General features: G+C 40.2%; 1 protein-coding gene across 2 annotated transcripts in view; it reads left to right on the forward strand.

The window, feature by feature from the left end:
• tafa1b (TAFA chemokine like family member 1b) overlaps nucleotides 1-17018 on the forward strand; it is a 125267-nt gene that overhangs the window by 100884 nt on the left and 7365 nt on the right. For both annotated transcript variants that reach the window (XM_079241747.1, XM_079241748.1), the window contains exon 3: nucleotides 3218-3358. In XM_079241747.1, coding sequence (XP_079097873.1) covers nucleotides 3218-3358 — 141 coding nt within the window. The remainder of the gene's footprint in view (nucleotides 1-3217; nucleotides 3359-17018) is intronic.

Genomic DNA, 17018 nt, shown 5'->3' on the forward strand with positions numbered 1-17018 from the left:
AAGGTCTAAAAATATACCTCATAATGTTAATGATGATTATTTTGTTAGTTATATTTGCATTTAACAACAGTAATTCTGAATGTGCATTTAAACCTTTTTTCTTGTTCTGGAAAAAACAATATGTGCACATAATGAGTGTTTTTTCATGCAGCTGCAGTATATTTTAAGATGCCTTCAACCCACTTTGAAACATGTGGCTGTGCTGTTGTCAGTGTAAATAAAGTCACTGTGTAATTATAATGTAGAAACTAGAGAGGGATTTCCATCCTCCTGGGCTGATATGTATATATACTAATAATACACAGTGAGGAGTTCATCATGCTGTCTTCTTTCATTGTTCTAAAGTATTTCTGCTATATAGCTGACTACGTCTTCAGGAATATCAGACATGTGCCTAAAATATTCAGACCGGATGACTGCACAATTTTAGTTCCCAGCCTGCTCCAGTCTGCACTCACTGGCTCAAACGTGCATGAGCCGTGCACTTACTGCTAAGACAAGCTTGCAGGTCAACATTTATAAAGATGTAGAAGTAATGATAAACATGGTCTGTTAATGCATCAATGAGTCACTAAAATTTGTTCAAGGCATCTGATTTTAAAGCCATTGAAATATTATCTGAACTGATGATAAAAACCCAACAGCGTCTTGCATCTCATGGTGATTTTACATTTCACTGCTGTTTGACAATTATCAAACAAATCAAGACGGAGGAATTAGTCTCCACCCCATGAATCAGCACGTTTACTTTTCCTCATGGTAAATCTGATCATACACACGCTGGTGAACCACACACCCACCGCACAGTTAGTAAAATGTTAGTGAAATGTGAACATCTGCTCAGTTCTGCACTGGAGGTGCAGAAACGCATCTCTTTCCAGCAGATAAACAGCACTCTGCCAGTTATCTAATAGTGTGATGTGCTGTGATCTTTCCAGAAACAGTTTTTCTTCCTGAAAACCTGCTAAATCGCCGAGCCGCTGACCTGCTTCTGCTTACTGCGGTAAACGAGCGGGACAGGCTCGCGATGTCAGAACTCCAACAGGTTTTTATTTCTGCTTGTTAAACACTGAACTCAGCGGGGGAAAAAAGACGACATATATCATAAAACAATAAGGCAATCTGTACATGTCCAAAATAAGTCACAGTTGAGACATTTCCTGTATACGTCTGCTGTTTGTTTACTGGCTTGTTTCACTAAACTATTACTGTACATCGCTACTGGTAACCCATGAGACAACCTTCTAAAATAGGACAGCCAATCCAGTACAGACACATTTCTATTTTCCTTAAAAAATCCCTAAACTCTTTCTTATGTATGAGTCTTTATTTTATTTTATTTTATTTTATTTTATTTTATTTTATTTTATTTTATTTTATTTTATTTTATTTTATTTTATTATTTTATTTTATTTTATTTTATTTTATTTTGTTTTTATTTTATTTTATTTTATTTTATTCTGTTTTGTTTTGTTTTGTTTTGTTTTGTTTTGTTTTGTTTATTTTATTTTATTTTTTATTTTGTTTTGTTTTGTTTTGTTTTATTTTCCCAAAGGAGTTCCTTGTTTTTCCTGAATAATTAAATCTGTTCAATCTCCAATCCGAGTTAAAGAAATTAAAAGCCGTATAATAATCAGACAAAGCTATGAATATGATGCAGCTTATGTGGTGCCTGGTCAGCTTTTTGCTACTTAGAGCTCTGCAGGCCTGACCTCCAGATCAGACGCTGGGCCTTGCTACGGGGTTCGGTTCAGATCAGCGATTTGCCGCGTAGCATGAAGCCCTCACATATTTAGTGATCTGTTTCAAGTTGAAAGTAAGTCTGCAGGTCAGGAAGCTGATGGTAAAATATTCAACACATTGTGTAGTTCAAGGTTTTAGCACACCTCTGCCCAGAAATATCTAACAACAGTGCTGAGAGAGTGACATTAACAGTGCACGACAGCTGGCAGGACTGCAAATGTTTGCCTTTTAATCCCAGACTCCTCGGACTTTGGTCTCGCCAAGGCAGACATTGATAGAAATGGAAGAAGAAAACTGTTGCCAAACTTCTCGGAACTCCTGGGTGCTCGGCTCCTTAATTCTTCACCCAAGCTATTTGCAACGTTTACACAACAACGCAGCAAGAGGAGAACACACAGCTTCTTGTAATGCCTGCACAGACAAATGCATCTTCTCTTCTTAGCAGGAAGTTCCATTAAAACCTGCGACTTTCAGATAAAATCATGCCTAAGCCGCAGGAAGTGTGGCGTTTGCTTGTCTTTCTGCTCTCCAGCCTGTGTTTTGGAAAGAATAAGTTTCTATTCGTATCTGTTCTCCTGTCCTGGGATGAGCTCCAGTTTAATTGTTGGAAGCTGGTCTCTGTTGCTGAGCCTGTCATAGGAAGATAAAGAGTTTTTCCTGGGGCCTGAGGATGGGGGAGAGTGGTGATGAAGGGCCTTTCTCCTGCAGCTCCACTGCCTGCATTAGCCTCACGCTTTATAATTGTGTGAAGGGGGCACTTCCAGTGGCTCCCTCATTACTCACTGGCATGGCCAGTCCCTGGCAGCCAGATACACCTTGTCCTCTAGCTCTCTCTCCCTGCCTGTCTCACTCATTTTATGGTGTCCCTCAGCTTCATCACCCCTTCACCCTCCCTTGGGTAATTTTCCCTATTGTTGTTTTGACCCGCTGCTGCCGTCGGCACATATCACCTTCTCTTTTGAATCTCCTCTGTCAAACTGGAGCATATGGGACTGCATTTGCTCCGACTGATGTCCTCTATACGTTAGAGATAATGCATTAGTGTGTATTTGCACAAAGAAGAGTCGGCTATATCAATGTCTTAATGACTGTGTTCAAATGATTGATCCCGTCTTTGGTCATATTGGTAACATATGGAGGGCAGAAAAATGGCTTATTGCATACGGAGTGTGTAATGTTCTTCATGATAGTCATCACGAGCTGATTGGTATGGAGTGAGGACAGCCAGCCTTGACTGAGAGGCAATTTGATGACATAATTGAGATTCCTTGAGGGCCAATTTGTTCCACATACTTACAGTGTAAGTGCCCAGTGATTGTAGCGCCGCTTGCCTCACATGATACAGTGTGTGTAGCTGAGATTCACTAAGTCCATCTTCTATTCACGTTAAGACCGATCCTAAAAACATGCATATGAAGATGAAATCTTTTCTGATCATTGAGCATGTGCATGTTTCTCTGTTCATCTCCCTCAGAGGGTGGGACGTGCCAGGTGATTGCTGCCCACCGGTGCTGCAACAAGAACCGCATTGAAGAGCGCTCGCAGACGGTCAAGTGCTCCTGTTTACCTGGGAAAGTGGCCGGGACGACACGCAACAAACCCTCCTGTGTGGACGGTGAGATGTCCAGTGTGTTTTACAACAATGCTGCAGCTTACCATTTTATTTTAATTATTTAAACCTTTATTTTAACGTTGTTAGTCACTGAGGTGTCCCTCGTTTACAGCGATGACGACTTTACAACAGCAACAGATTATAAAACAATATAACAGTAAAGTCATCACATTATTACATTTAATTAAAAACAATCGCAGGGTGACTTGCAAAAAATCCAACACCAACCTTTAAAATGAACAAAGAAGGGAATATCCTCCAGCCCAAAGCGTATTAAAGAGGGATCAACACGCGTGTCTGCACAGCTGTAGCTCTGACTGCATGCCTAAGTGTCCATGAGCAAGGCACTGAACCCCGATGCTCCCTGATGTGTTTATCAGGTTTATGAGCGTTACAATGGCTGAAGGTGTCATGTAGTTCCAATTGCTATATGAGTACAAGTACATTTACTACGTGTACAAACCAGATCCAGATTTCCCAACAATCAAGTGTGTGTGTGTGTGTGTGTGTGTGTGTGTGTGTGTGTGTGTGTGTGTGTGTGTGTGTGTGTGTGTGTGTGTGTGTGTGTGTGTGTGTGTGTGTGGATGGCCAAATAGGAGTCAGTATAGACAATGAAAGCAAACGTGATAACAGCAAGCAGCTAATCGAACCTCCGTGCTCGGTATCAACCTGAGCACCTTTACGCAGGTTTTTTACATTTTTACATCAGACTGTAAAGAAAGTGAATCTGCTGATTCATCATATATTTTGAAGTCTGATTGGGATCTCACGCAGAAAACTAAATGGTTTTCTGTGCAGATAAAACCTGAGCTGCTGCACACACTCACCATTTCTGCAGGAAAATCAATGGGAACTAGACAGTCAGTTTGAACCTTCCGAGCTTTATTATCATGTATTCTAACCTGTAGGTTCCAGTAGACATTTAAAGTTGCGGTAGGTGATGTTGTGGAGCTCGCAGGACCCTGTATTGGCTCCTCCCCTTGTCTTGGCCCCTCCCCGTCCGGTTCTGCTCCTTGCGTGATCCGAGGCTTTTTTATTCGCAGCTTTTTCCACCAACGATTTTCTCTTTCTCGGCTGTTTAGCAGGAGGAGGCAAATAAACCGAGCCGGGTCGGGAAATCCTTCCTGCATTTTCTCAGCCATGTTTGCCTTCCGAGTTTCTTCTTCACTACTTTGTATTTTCATCCTAACACGCTGTTTATATGCAGGGTGTGGCAGGTATCAGGTATGCGCTGCTGGAGGGGGAGGAGGGGAGCCGGGAGAAGAAGTTACGAAATATAAGAAATGAACAACTCCGTTTGGGTTTGGATTGGTCAGAGTTTTTACAGATTTACAGTAAACTGAGGGGTCTAACTATATTTCTTATTGTTCATGATGACAGAATGTATAGACTACTATCAGGACGAGGAACCGCTTCACCCAGAGGAACATGTCTCTCAGCATCTTTACCTACTAGAGATTTAAGCTGCTTAAGCTTTAAGCTCAGTACAGTCATGATAAATACAATAGATTTTATAAGGCAAGCTGTGCAAAGGCCAATTTGATCTGTTCTCTTTTCTTTCATATTATTATTATCATTATTATTATCATTATTATTGTTGTTATTATTATTATTATTATTATTATTATTATTATTATTAATAATAATAATAATAATAATAATAATAATAATAATAATAATAATAATAATAATAATAAAACCAGTTCAAGAACATGCAAGTGTCCTGCAGGTATATAATGTTTCTCTACAGCAACACACCTGATTCAAACAAGATGGATCTCCAACAGCTGGTCAAGTTGTGACAAGTCTGTTAATGATAAGTTCATTTGAACCTGGTGTGTTGCCGCAGGAAACAACTGAACCTGCAGGACTCTGGCCCTCAAGGGCATTAAAGAAAGTCGTGAGGGACCCTGCAGAGACACCAAAAGGACAGTCTGGAGATGGTTTTCAGAAATCAAATTAAATGACATTAGAGGGAGACGGCGTTGTGCTAAAAAAAGAAAAGCAACACACTCCTGCCATAAGAGGCACAATCATCGCAAGAAGCGCGGGTAACAGTATCTCACCTGTAGATGCCGGGTATTCATTGTTACCCTGGAATAAATACACGCCATCTACAGGTGAGATGCTGTTACTGTGCTTCCTACAATTTGGTGCTTTTTTTTGGCACGTCTTCCTTCTCCTTCGTCCCTTCCTGTCTCACGGTTTTAGATCCGGTAGTAAAAATTCTAACAGAAACTACTCCAAAAGCCAAATAATATATTTAAGTGTGTTTTTGTTCAATATTAGTTCCAAAAATATTTTCCACATTCTCATTTAAGGAGGGGGGGGGGGGGGGGGGGGGGGGGGGGGGGGGCTCTAATCTGCAACATGTTCTTTAAAATTTGCATTATTTCCAAAAGTACTTCACCCATCAGAAGAATAACGGTTCATTTAAAACATAATAGCTCCTGTTGTCTGTTATATTTCTAATAACAAAAGCACATTGGACCATGAAGAACCATGTTGTGCTGTGCTTCGGGGACAAAAGATGATCCAGTTCAGCTGATGAACACCTGAACAGGGCACACGTTGCAGATCACATAGCTCAGGGCTTCTCAGGCTGATGGAAATGAATAACTAACAACGAGTCAGGAAGGCTTCAGGCTACTGCACATGAATTACCTCCACTGAAACAAAAAAAAACAATCTGGAAGAGACAGCTCCCAAAGATGGTAAAAAGAGAAAAAAAAGTAACCTGACAAGAAGTCACAAGTCTACTGAGACAGAACTGTGATGGCCCTTCACTCCACAGAGCTCATTTATCACCGCTGTGTCGAGCCTTTCACCTCCACCTTTACCTGAGATCAAAGTCGTCTCTCTGACCGCCCTCTTGCAGCAAAACCCATCAAAATATCTTCATTATGAATTATGTGGAGAACGGCGTAGACAGCCGTGCTTGGTGGGCTCACAAGCTTGGTTAGCCACGACTGACACTCCAAAGGATGCGAGGATGTGAATTAGAACGACTCCTCCACAGAGAACTTCGGCGCTCCTCTCGTATTTATGCACATCGCGTCTTCTTCCCGCCCACTCGAACTCAGACGCTGTCAGTTTCTGCTGTTTTGTCCAAACCTCCTGGCATCGCATAATGATGCAGATGGTAGTTATTGCCACCAGTTTTACAATCTCTGTGTAAACACAGTGAGGCTTTGGATTTTCCCAACGCGCTGGATTAATATGATGAAGCAACATCCATTAAATCCTACAACATCTCCCTAAACCTGAGCAAGCTTTGTTTCCTCACCTCAACCAAGTTCTACTACCTACACCTGACTGGAGGGTTGTAGTTCCTAAACCTGGCCAGGTTTTCATGCCTAACCCCAACCAGACAGTAACTGGAACAGTAGAACGAAAAGTAAACATTTTATAAGTGAAAAGCAAATAAAGAAGAAGCGCTAATTGGAGATTTTGAGGTTTTAAAGACACTTCTCCTTGTATGGATCGAATTGCTTGGTCATAATTAGCAGTCCAGGATGACATTGTCTGTGTTTGCTTTTCATTACTGACGCAGTCAGAGTATCAGTACATCAACGCCAAGAGATACTGTGCAAATACCTCAGGGGTGCCAGGTACTTTGGCAGAAACCCTGGTACATTTCTCTCAACAAATGAGTACTGGCTGTTTATTTTACAGTTTATGTCATGCACAGATACAGCACAATGCAATCAATCTCAAACATCAGACATTGTCAGGATTAAAAATCTGTGTTAAATGTAAAAAATAAAGGAAGAACATGCAGTTCATGCATCGCTGCAGCAAGCTCCCAGTCATATAATCTTTGTTGTTGGTGCACTGATTCCCAGGCACTCATAGAAAAGAGGTAATAAAAGTAGAAATGACTGATCAGTGTTCTGACATCACTGAGCAACACTTTAGACTTCTACTGACTTCACCTTTTAATCATTTCTGCTTTGAGCTGAGCCTTCTCTAGTTGGATCATTTCCTGATTAAAAGTATTTTCTATATTGTTTAACATCCACAGAGGTCTAAACGGTGGATGAACAGTTACATAATTAAGTCTGAACACACAGTCAGTTCAGGAATATTTCCTGTAATGTATGAACACAGGAGAAATGGGGGGCAGGGGGCATTTCATCCAGAGAAGCCACACCTGAACGTTGTGTGTTTGTCAACCGAGCCCCACGGGTTGGCTCTGCACCATTTGAGGGATTATAGACTTGTGGAGTCAGTGGTCTGTCCCCTCGGCAGTGCAGCAGCCTGGCCCAGATGGAGCTTTCTCACCAGGTCCCCTCGTTATTAATGTTCCGTCCAGATGAGGAATGATGCTGCAGCCCAGCTCATCTCACCAACCCCTGGGGGACACCTGCTGCCACAGTATCATACACAGGTTATGTATCCATAGAAAAATATATATAAATAGCCAGCACACCGATGTAACAAATCAAAAACAGATCTTTAGAGGTCATTTGGTTTGGACACATACAGAGCCTGGAGCAATGAACACTCCTTAATCTTCAAGAAAGTTTGCAGAACCAGGCAGTCTCCCTGATGTGCTCTATTATTGGTCATTAGCATCAAACTCCGACATCAAAGCCCGCTGAAGATCAGTCTCATTGTGGAGTGTTTACTGACTTGTGGAGACGGGCCACATGGGGCTTTTTCACTTGCTACTGGTAACTGCTTTGGCTGTTATAAATACACAGCCATGTGACGACAGCTTGCCTTGTGAGGCATCATCCTCGGTGGGGGTCTGCTGTCAGATTATCCTCATACTGGGAATTGATTATTAGCTTTGACAAGGAGAATTATGTCCCAGTTATGTCAGGGCTAGCGAGGCTCCGAGTGAAGAACATCCCTTTCAACAAGTCAAACGCTAATATCTCTCTAGCCTCGCCGGACCAGTTCCTGGCTTAGGCGCTCATCACTGCACCGCTGCCTTTATCCCACTGTATGAGACATGCAAGCCCTGAGCCTCGCTGTGGACACAGACATGCTGATGCCCTAATATACACACAAGTTCCCACTTTGTGTTGTCATGTAGCTGCTGTATCAGTAAACTCTTTCAACAAGAGGCACGTGCAGATGCCTGCTCGCTGCAGATCACTGATGGGGAATGAACCCTTCTGTTTGACTGCAGGCGTACATAGCAGAGCGTGACAGGTTTTGATGGTACATTTGAGCTATGTCTGGAGGAGGGAGAGGAGGAGTAAGGAGGTGAAGCTTGAGTAATCCAACAGTTTTTCTTCCCAAAACCTGAGAAGGGACATGAGGAATATCTTTAAAAGCAGAAAGTCGTCATTATCTTGTGTTCTTTTTGTATTTTATGAGTCAAAAATCTGATAGATGGGAAGAAAAAAGTATCCTTGGAAAGGTTTTAAAAAAGGATCATGATCCAGGTTTTCTCCTTCATCTGTGTCGCATCCCGCTGAGCTTTCACTGCACTGATGATACAATTAGACTCCAACCTTTAACCTGCCAGGAGAGGATCCGACCCCTTAGCTGGAGTTGAAAAGTCTTCCCGGTTTTCTGTCGTCTCAAACCTTTTGTATTTTTTATTTTTGCAACATCAAAGCTTTCTTCAGCTTTTACCACCAGTAACATGTCTGCAGAAAGCTGATAGAGATAAAGAAATATCTTTACTTCCTGCCAGCTGGGTAGGAGCTGCTGCTTTTTTGCCCACATATGAGAAAAAAAGCAACCACAAAACGTAAAATACGTTATTTCTCCAAATACGCAGCACACTCACAGCATTGACTGGTGCATCCAGAAACACATGCGCACCGTCCAGAAAGAATCGTGCAATGAAACATTAGATGCTGCATGTTCAGTAGGAGATTAGAGATTTACCTCCAGCTCAGCCACTGCTGGTAGGAACACCGTCACCCTGTTTGCCTGCCTTCCAGTTTCATCCGAATCAATCTGAGGTTGTTTATGGCAAAAAAAAACAAAAAAAAGAAAACCTTTTATGACATTTCTGAGAATTAATTTGAATTACAATTCAAATTGAAAATAATCACATGACAGCACAGAGGCTCCTTTTCACGTCTGCAGGTACTGGGGGTGTTCATTGTCGATGCACAAGTTCAGAAAAGCCGTGTGATTACGAAGCCAAACATTATTTTCTGAATTGCTAATCAAACCTTGGCTCTCTCTTTCAGGAGACAGGCAAAGATTAACGTGGAATAATGACTCTCTGAATCTGACCTCAGGTTCAGGGGCACCAGTCTCAATCCTCCTGTAATTATACGCTTGCTTCATTTTCTCCGTGCTCCTCTGACCCTTCCACTGCTGTTGCAGAAGACTTGCACCTTCTGCATCTGTCTCATTAAGATGGAAATGTTTTTCTGTTTAAATCAAGCAGCTCTGTGGAAACCTTCAAGTGAAGGGAGCTGGGGATCATTTGCTCGACTGGTTGCTTACAGGCTGCATTATGCAAATGGATGATTGATTGTCCAATAGTTTTTCTTAATAACAGAATGAACAGGGCATTTTCAAAACATGGATGCAAACTGATTAGACTCTGAGAAAGAAACAGGCATCTAACCAAAAAAACTAAGCGTTTAATTGAAAGAACGGACCAGAAGTTGGTTGTTTATAGCTGCCTTGTGCTGAAAAAATGATGTAAGAAGTTAAAGCGTATGGCTTTCTGCCTGAGACGATATAAGTGACCCATCAGAAGGAAACTCCAGCAGCTGACCGCACTGGAAAGCTGCCGCTTTGACGTGATTAATAGAACATCTCCTGAGCACCGTGCGGCCTCTCCAAGTTAAAAAACATTAACTATTCGCTGAGCGCACACACACGTATTCACATTTTGATACAGACAGAGATCAATTCTCTTCCTCATTCGTCAAGGTGTTCAAACATTCTGCTACCTGGCAGGGACGTGTCAGCGAGTTCAATCCATCACAGAAGCTGCTCAGCAGTGATCTGACAGATGCACTTGTAAAAAGGTCCATCGCTTCATGTTTTTCAATCAATTCAAGTCCAACTTTTGGCTGTTTGTCCATCAAAGCGAAGGAGTCTAGCCTGCTACATGGCTCATATCTCCGATAAAACACCCCTCCTCTTCTAGCTTGCACTTCTTCCAACAAACAGCTGTCATCTTCGACAACCTGCTAGAGACTTTACAGTAATGTGAGGGGTGCGTTAATTAATGTTCACACATTTAATCACATTGACAGCCTTCATCTTGTTCGCAGACTGAACTTAAAATGAATAATCAGCTTGTAGAGGGATTTAGGACTGGTCCGGTGGGAAGCCCCCTCCCTCCCCACACAGGAGACAGAGGAAAGTTTGCTGATGTTCAAACAAAGGTCATACCCTCCGTGCTGACGGTTCCACAAGGAGAAGTTAAGTAAAATGACTGTTGGAGGTCAGTGGTCAGCAGAGAGTGATGCATGGATCCCTGCCCAGACATGGCCCTTCTCCAGTGGTCAAGGTGAAAGCCAGATGTCCTGGTCTGAGTGGAGCCATGGCTACAAAGTCTCAGTGCTCCCAGAAGCCTTAACTATATATTCTTCTGTTTTCTCCCAGGTGCCAGCAGAAAAGACATGCCTCAGATGGTGTGTTGCCACGTTCTACCACACAGACTTCATGTCTTTCCTGCACTATGAAATATATATCTGGAGGCAAAGTTCAAATTTGAGCATGAATATGTCAAAATGCATCACTCAGAGCTCATTAAACTTTAAGTTTCAGAGCAGGATGGGTAGATGTCAAGATATGAATTAGAGGTGTGATGAAGAGGCTTTTTTACGGATAGTGGAGCGTGCACAGCAGCTGGTCTGTACGATGCGAGGCATTTTAGCAGCTCTGCAGCTTCTAGTTTATAGTATCTGGATGCGGATACTTTTGGACCTTACACATTGCTTTTTGATTGAGCCAGTGGAAGACGGAGATAATGACAGCTATAATGATGATAAGCACTGTCTCTGATTGGACGTTTTACTTTCAAGCTGAAGCGCTGTGAGAACTAATTACTCAGCATGGTGAATCCAAGTTCACAGCTTTTAGAAAGATTTATAAATGAGAAAATTTGCCATGTGTTGGGGCATTTATGGGTGAAACATTTGGATCATGCACTCCCACACTGAAAACGGCCCGAGGATGGAGGGTTTTTATGAAACACTATGTTTTGGTCTTGCATCACTTGCAGCGAGTACAGAGGTGAGGCAGTTCTCCGCACAACTGCCAACACCAAGATCTGACATGTGATAAGGAGGGAGCTAAACAGCAGGGCTTTTGAAAAGTGTATCTAACAGAGACATGAGCAGATCTCCGTAGGGTGAATCAAGCCCCCCCACCCCCACTGGGTTTTAGGTGGGTCAACAGCCAGCATGTTGCCGCTGCTATTTAAGGACACTTATTTCATTCCAGCTCAGTGTGAGAATCTCTACTGTACTTTTATGCCATTTAAAGTCCCACTGATTCCTCTTATCTCTGTGTCCCCGGGTGTAAAGCCGAGGAGGGCAAAGAGAAGTGGAACCAGGATGAAATTCTATCTAAGCTGTAGCTGTCTTAAACTTGTGCTATACATGAACTGTAAGTAAAATACTACCAATAAAAACAGCTACAAAGGATGATTCAGTCAGAAAAACAAAAGACAGAAACCAGCTGGAAATGGTCAGTCAGGAGTAAAATATGAGCAAAATGCTCCTCTTTGTGTTTAACAATCCCCCCAATACTATGATAATGACACAGTGCAAAGGTAGCTGGAGGAAATTTTAAAGAACAGAGGAGAAAAGTTTGCTGTGTGTACATCCACCTCCATGATACAAACGCATATTATTCCAGGGGCTTGGCCATACACGGGGCTCCGATGGGCCCCCCCTCCCTGTTCAAAACATCCACATTTATCCTAAAGTTCTGCTCTGTTTATAAATGAATAAATGTTAAACTCCATCTTCTCCCCTTCGTTAAGCCAACTGGTGAAACTTCACACTAACTAATAAAAAACAACATTTCCACAATGTGAACATAAATGAATCTTTTTAGGTATTAAACAAAAACTACAGATGAAAAAACAAACAGTTAAATTGCAAAGTTATTGGTGTTTCATTTTCAGAACATTTTCTTGTTCTTTAAGCATGATATGATGCAATGAAGCCAGTTTTCTGTCCATGTTTTATGATGTTTTCCATCCTCGTTTCCCCTCTTCTCTGTGCTGCAAACCAAAATGAATGAAAGCGTATAAAATGTTTTAGATGATTAGATGATAATCTATCATCTAATCAGATCACAAACTGAGCTGGATTCAAGTTATACCACATTTCATATTGAATATGAACCCTTTCATGCAGAATTAAATTAAATAAAAGAAATGCAACATTTTTTAAAAAGCAGTATTTTACTTCTACACAGATATGCAATGATATGCTTTTTGTTTATTAGTGATATTTAGAATTCATCACGATTTATTATTTATTTCAATGCATTCTATAACATATTCATATAATATTATATAAATATTATTTAACTCTTCTGTAAAATATAGCTATATCATTTTCTTTTTCTATTTATTGCAAAGGCAAACCTGAGTAATTACATTTTGTTCAATTATATCATATATTTATTTATTGTCCAGTGAGTGGAAACATGTTGGATGACTCACTAACATCCACTGAAGTGGTTTATTTACAAAAATACTATCTTCATTCATGAATATGCAAGAAAAAAAGCTTTAAATAAATACTCGTCCACTGTGATTAAAAGGGTTAAGTTGTTCAGATAAATCATGTCAGAGAAATTTATTTTGAACATTTGCACTGAATTTAATGATTAAGTAATAATTATAATAAACAACTTTTTAAAATGAAATGCAAATGTGTCCCTCATGCTCCATCAGTAGGTCAGATGATCAGACCTTCTCCTCATTGTGTAGTAAATATCTCCTCTGTTTCCTGTGACATCCTGTAACATGATGGGAGATTATTTGGACTTTATTTTACAGTTTTTGAAATTTGTTGTAGCTTCACAGATGTCGTGATGTCAGTCACAATCCTGAGAATTCAGTGAATATGTCATGATTAATTCCCGAAGAAGAGCTGAAATATTGACGCAAAGTTAAACTGCGTACCATGAAGACTGCAACATGACAAACAGTAACAACGAAGATGAATTTCCAATAGTAATTCATCTCAGTTGCTTCTAAATAAATCCTCATGTGTTGCTGATATCAGCTCAAGCTGTTAGTTCAGGTGATGTTCACCTCTTCTGTGTGTTTCTCTTCGTATGATTCACCTTTCCTTCTTTCTTTTCCTTCAAAAGAAAGCCTGATTTGCAGTTTCTTGGGAAAAGCCATGACTTTTCCTCCTTCTTGCCCTCAGACTGTCCGTCAGGCCACACACAGGCTGCAGCTGAAACGCCAGAACAGCTTGGACTGAATCATTTTACACCCTTTCCAAGAGAACATCCGTAACTATTTTTTATAGAAAGTTCAGAGCAAACTGGAATTAACTGGAGCTTGTAATTCCAGGAAATTGCTTTATTAGACTTTTCCTCATCACACCTGTAAGTTCAGAAACTGGCTGCCAAACTCAGAGAAGAAACAGACGGAAAAGATAAGATAAGATAAGATAAGATAAGACTTTATTTATCTCACAGTGGAGAAATTCACTGTTACATAGGCTCTCAGAAACAACAAGGAGGGTGCAAATAGTAATGAAAGGTGCAAACAAAGTAGATAGTGCAAATAGGTAGTAAATAATAATAATAAAAATAAAAATATAACTAAGTCATGCAAAGTTGTTTGGAACATTCCTACCACGGCTCTAACCAGGCAGTGTGAGCACAGAACACCTGAACGTCCTGGTAAGGAGACACATTTCATCAGATTAGTATCTGGGGACGTGTGGGGGCCAGATGAACCCTTTAGACTCTGTATTATTGTCTGAAGCTTTGCAGAGCAGTGTGGACCCATCTGCTGGCAGGAGAGGATATGTGAAGTGTTGTCCCCATGAATGTCTGGATGCAGATTATTCCAGCAAAACACTGCATTTTAACACGATCAGCATCATTAGTTGTTTTAACCGTGCGTTGACGTTTGTCTGTTTTATTTTGAACATCTGTTTATTAAAACGTTGCAGCAGCGAGACGAATCGACTAAAACGAGCCACAGCCAAAACAAATGATAAAAATCAATTCTAAAGGCTAAAGGGTATGCTGTGGAAGCACCACTTGGTGGTGTAACTCTTCACCAGATGTAAACACCACATAAAATATACATTCCATTCTGAGAATATTAAACATTCAGTTGATAAATAAATCCATCAACGGGCCTGTTTATGCTGCTGGTATGTGGACCCAATCTGTTCGAGTTATTGTTGCTTCTCATCACGTAGAAAGGATCGGCTGCTGGATCCCCTCATATGAAGTACAGTAACATATTTCAACTCTCTCACAAAGCGGCTCTCTTGCAAAGCATCATTTTAATCTTTTGCCTCATTTTTGCTCTTTTCTACATTCTCTCAGCCTCCATTTGGAGGAATTCATTTTTATTTTGCAAGAGCTGCTCTACAATTTTTCAATCGCGAGTGAGGTCAGCATTGGCATTGTTGAAAATAAATCCTCCACAGTTGATGGTTTAATGAAAAATAACTTCTTGGTTCTCTATGGAAGGCTGGCAGCAACACGGCACATCATTATCACTCAGCAGAACTGATTAAACAACTTCTCGAGTCTAGTTATAATTTGGAGCTTAATGAGGGCTTCCTGGGTTGTTATGGTGTCACTTAAAACACAGCTCAATGCAAACATGATTAAAAATGTGAACTGCAGAGTGAGGCTGAGGACGCTGGAAGAAAAAGCAAGACGATGAAAGCAGGTTGGATGATGGACCAGCATGTAATCTGTAGCTATAGGGTAAACAGCCATCAGGGAAGCCAAAAGGTGGCTTCACAGCTGCTTAGTGGATGCTCTAATTGTGGCGTTCAGGATCCTCGGGGCCCATGGAGAGGTGACGAAATGCAGCGGGTTTACTGAGCAGCAGGGGGGAATCAAGCGTTCTCCGATGTTTTTACAGACTAAACCACGTTCCTTCATGTTGCTCATGCTCAATATTTATTAGTGGTTTGGTCTGTAACCATGGCAACAGATGCTGGGGGCTACAAGAAATAGTTGTTTTTTCTTTCGGAGGAAAGTTTGGAAAATAAAATGATATTCTAATAATTTAACGTGATGCAATGGCTGCATAATTTCACCTTCAGATTTTTCTTCTTGTCTGCCAGATGAAAGGACAGATGATGGAAATTTCAGCGGCAAGTTTAAGGACACAAACAACATGCAGAAAAGGTTCTGTTGGGAAAAGAGATGAATTATAATCTGGAAAACTGCTTTGAACTTCTCACATTTTCTGTCAGGAAGATCAAACTTCTTCCAACATAATGAACTTAATAAATGAATCTGATGCTGATTGGTGGGTTTGTGTGGAGATGAAGAGCAGAACAAGGTTCCACTGCAGGATGTTTGGACATGATTTATACCAGCGATGCCACAATCCGGTCCTCCAGAGCTACTGTCCTGCAGGATGCATCCAGAAACACGTCTAAATGTACCCTGCATCGAGGCCCAGATTGGTTTCCTGAATATCATATGACGACAGACAAACATGGCTGTGTTTCCTATAAAGTCAAAACTGCGACTCTCGATGGAGTTGCAATGAGTTGAAAATGCTGCAGGAAGTACAGAAAGTGTTCATCGTGGTCTGAGGAGATGTTGAGGATCAATATGTGCAGGAGATTGGCTGACAGCACTGCCTCAAATGCAGCACCACCAACAGAGAGAAGGACAGCAGCAGTTTCAGAGCAAAATGACACGATGATACGTCCCAAAGAATCAATACTAAAATAAATAAACCTTCTTGATATATTTGATTTGTGTAATATAATTGATTTATTTTCTAGGATTGATAAACTGATTGATATACCACATTAAACCTTAGCAGTGTGGCATACTTCTAGCAGTGGTGGCTGGATGAGATGATCATGATTATTATTATTATTATTATTATTATTATTATTATTATTATTATTATTATTATTATTATTATTATTATTATTATTATTATTATTATCATCATCATTATTATCATTATTATTATTATTATTATTATCATCATCATTATTATCATTATTGTTGTTGTTGTTGTTGTTGTTGTTATTGCTGTTGTTGTTACATTACATGTACAAGATTACTTTAATTTAATTCAGGACCCCACAATAAACATAATAAAATTTATTTTTTATATTTAAAATATATATTTTTTTTTTTTTAAACTTTCTAGATATTTAGCTTTAGATTTTTACACAAATTTAAAAAACGGATGTTGTGGAAACTTAATCTTATTTACAATATTATACAAAATAGTTTTGAGTTACAAGGTAATATAGTGTTTATTGTCATTTGTCACTTTTTGCTGTAAAAATGAAGAAAATTTAAAAACAATTCATCATTTTATTTCTTACAAGTGTTTTAAAAGTGTGATTACTGTCATTTCATCAATATAAAGATGATCAACGTATTGTTGCACCTCTAGTAAAAACTGATTTATGATCAACACATGTAGAAGATGCATAAATGTACAAGAAGATTAGAAAGAAGTTTTTTTTTAAAAGCATACACATTTTCTTTTGTTTTTTTTTTTTTATGGTTTGATTATCGA

Source organism: Telmatherina bonti (assembly GCF_933228915.1).
Source record: "Telmatherina bonti genome assembly, chromosome: 6".
Classification (NCBI taxonomy): domain Eukaryota; kingdom Metazoa; phylum Chordata; class Actinopteri; order Atheriniformes; family Telmatherinidae; genus Telmatherina; species Telmatherina bonti.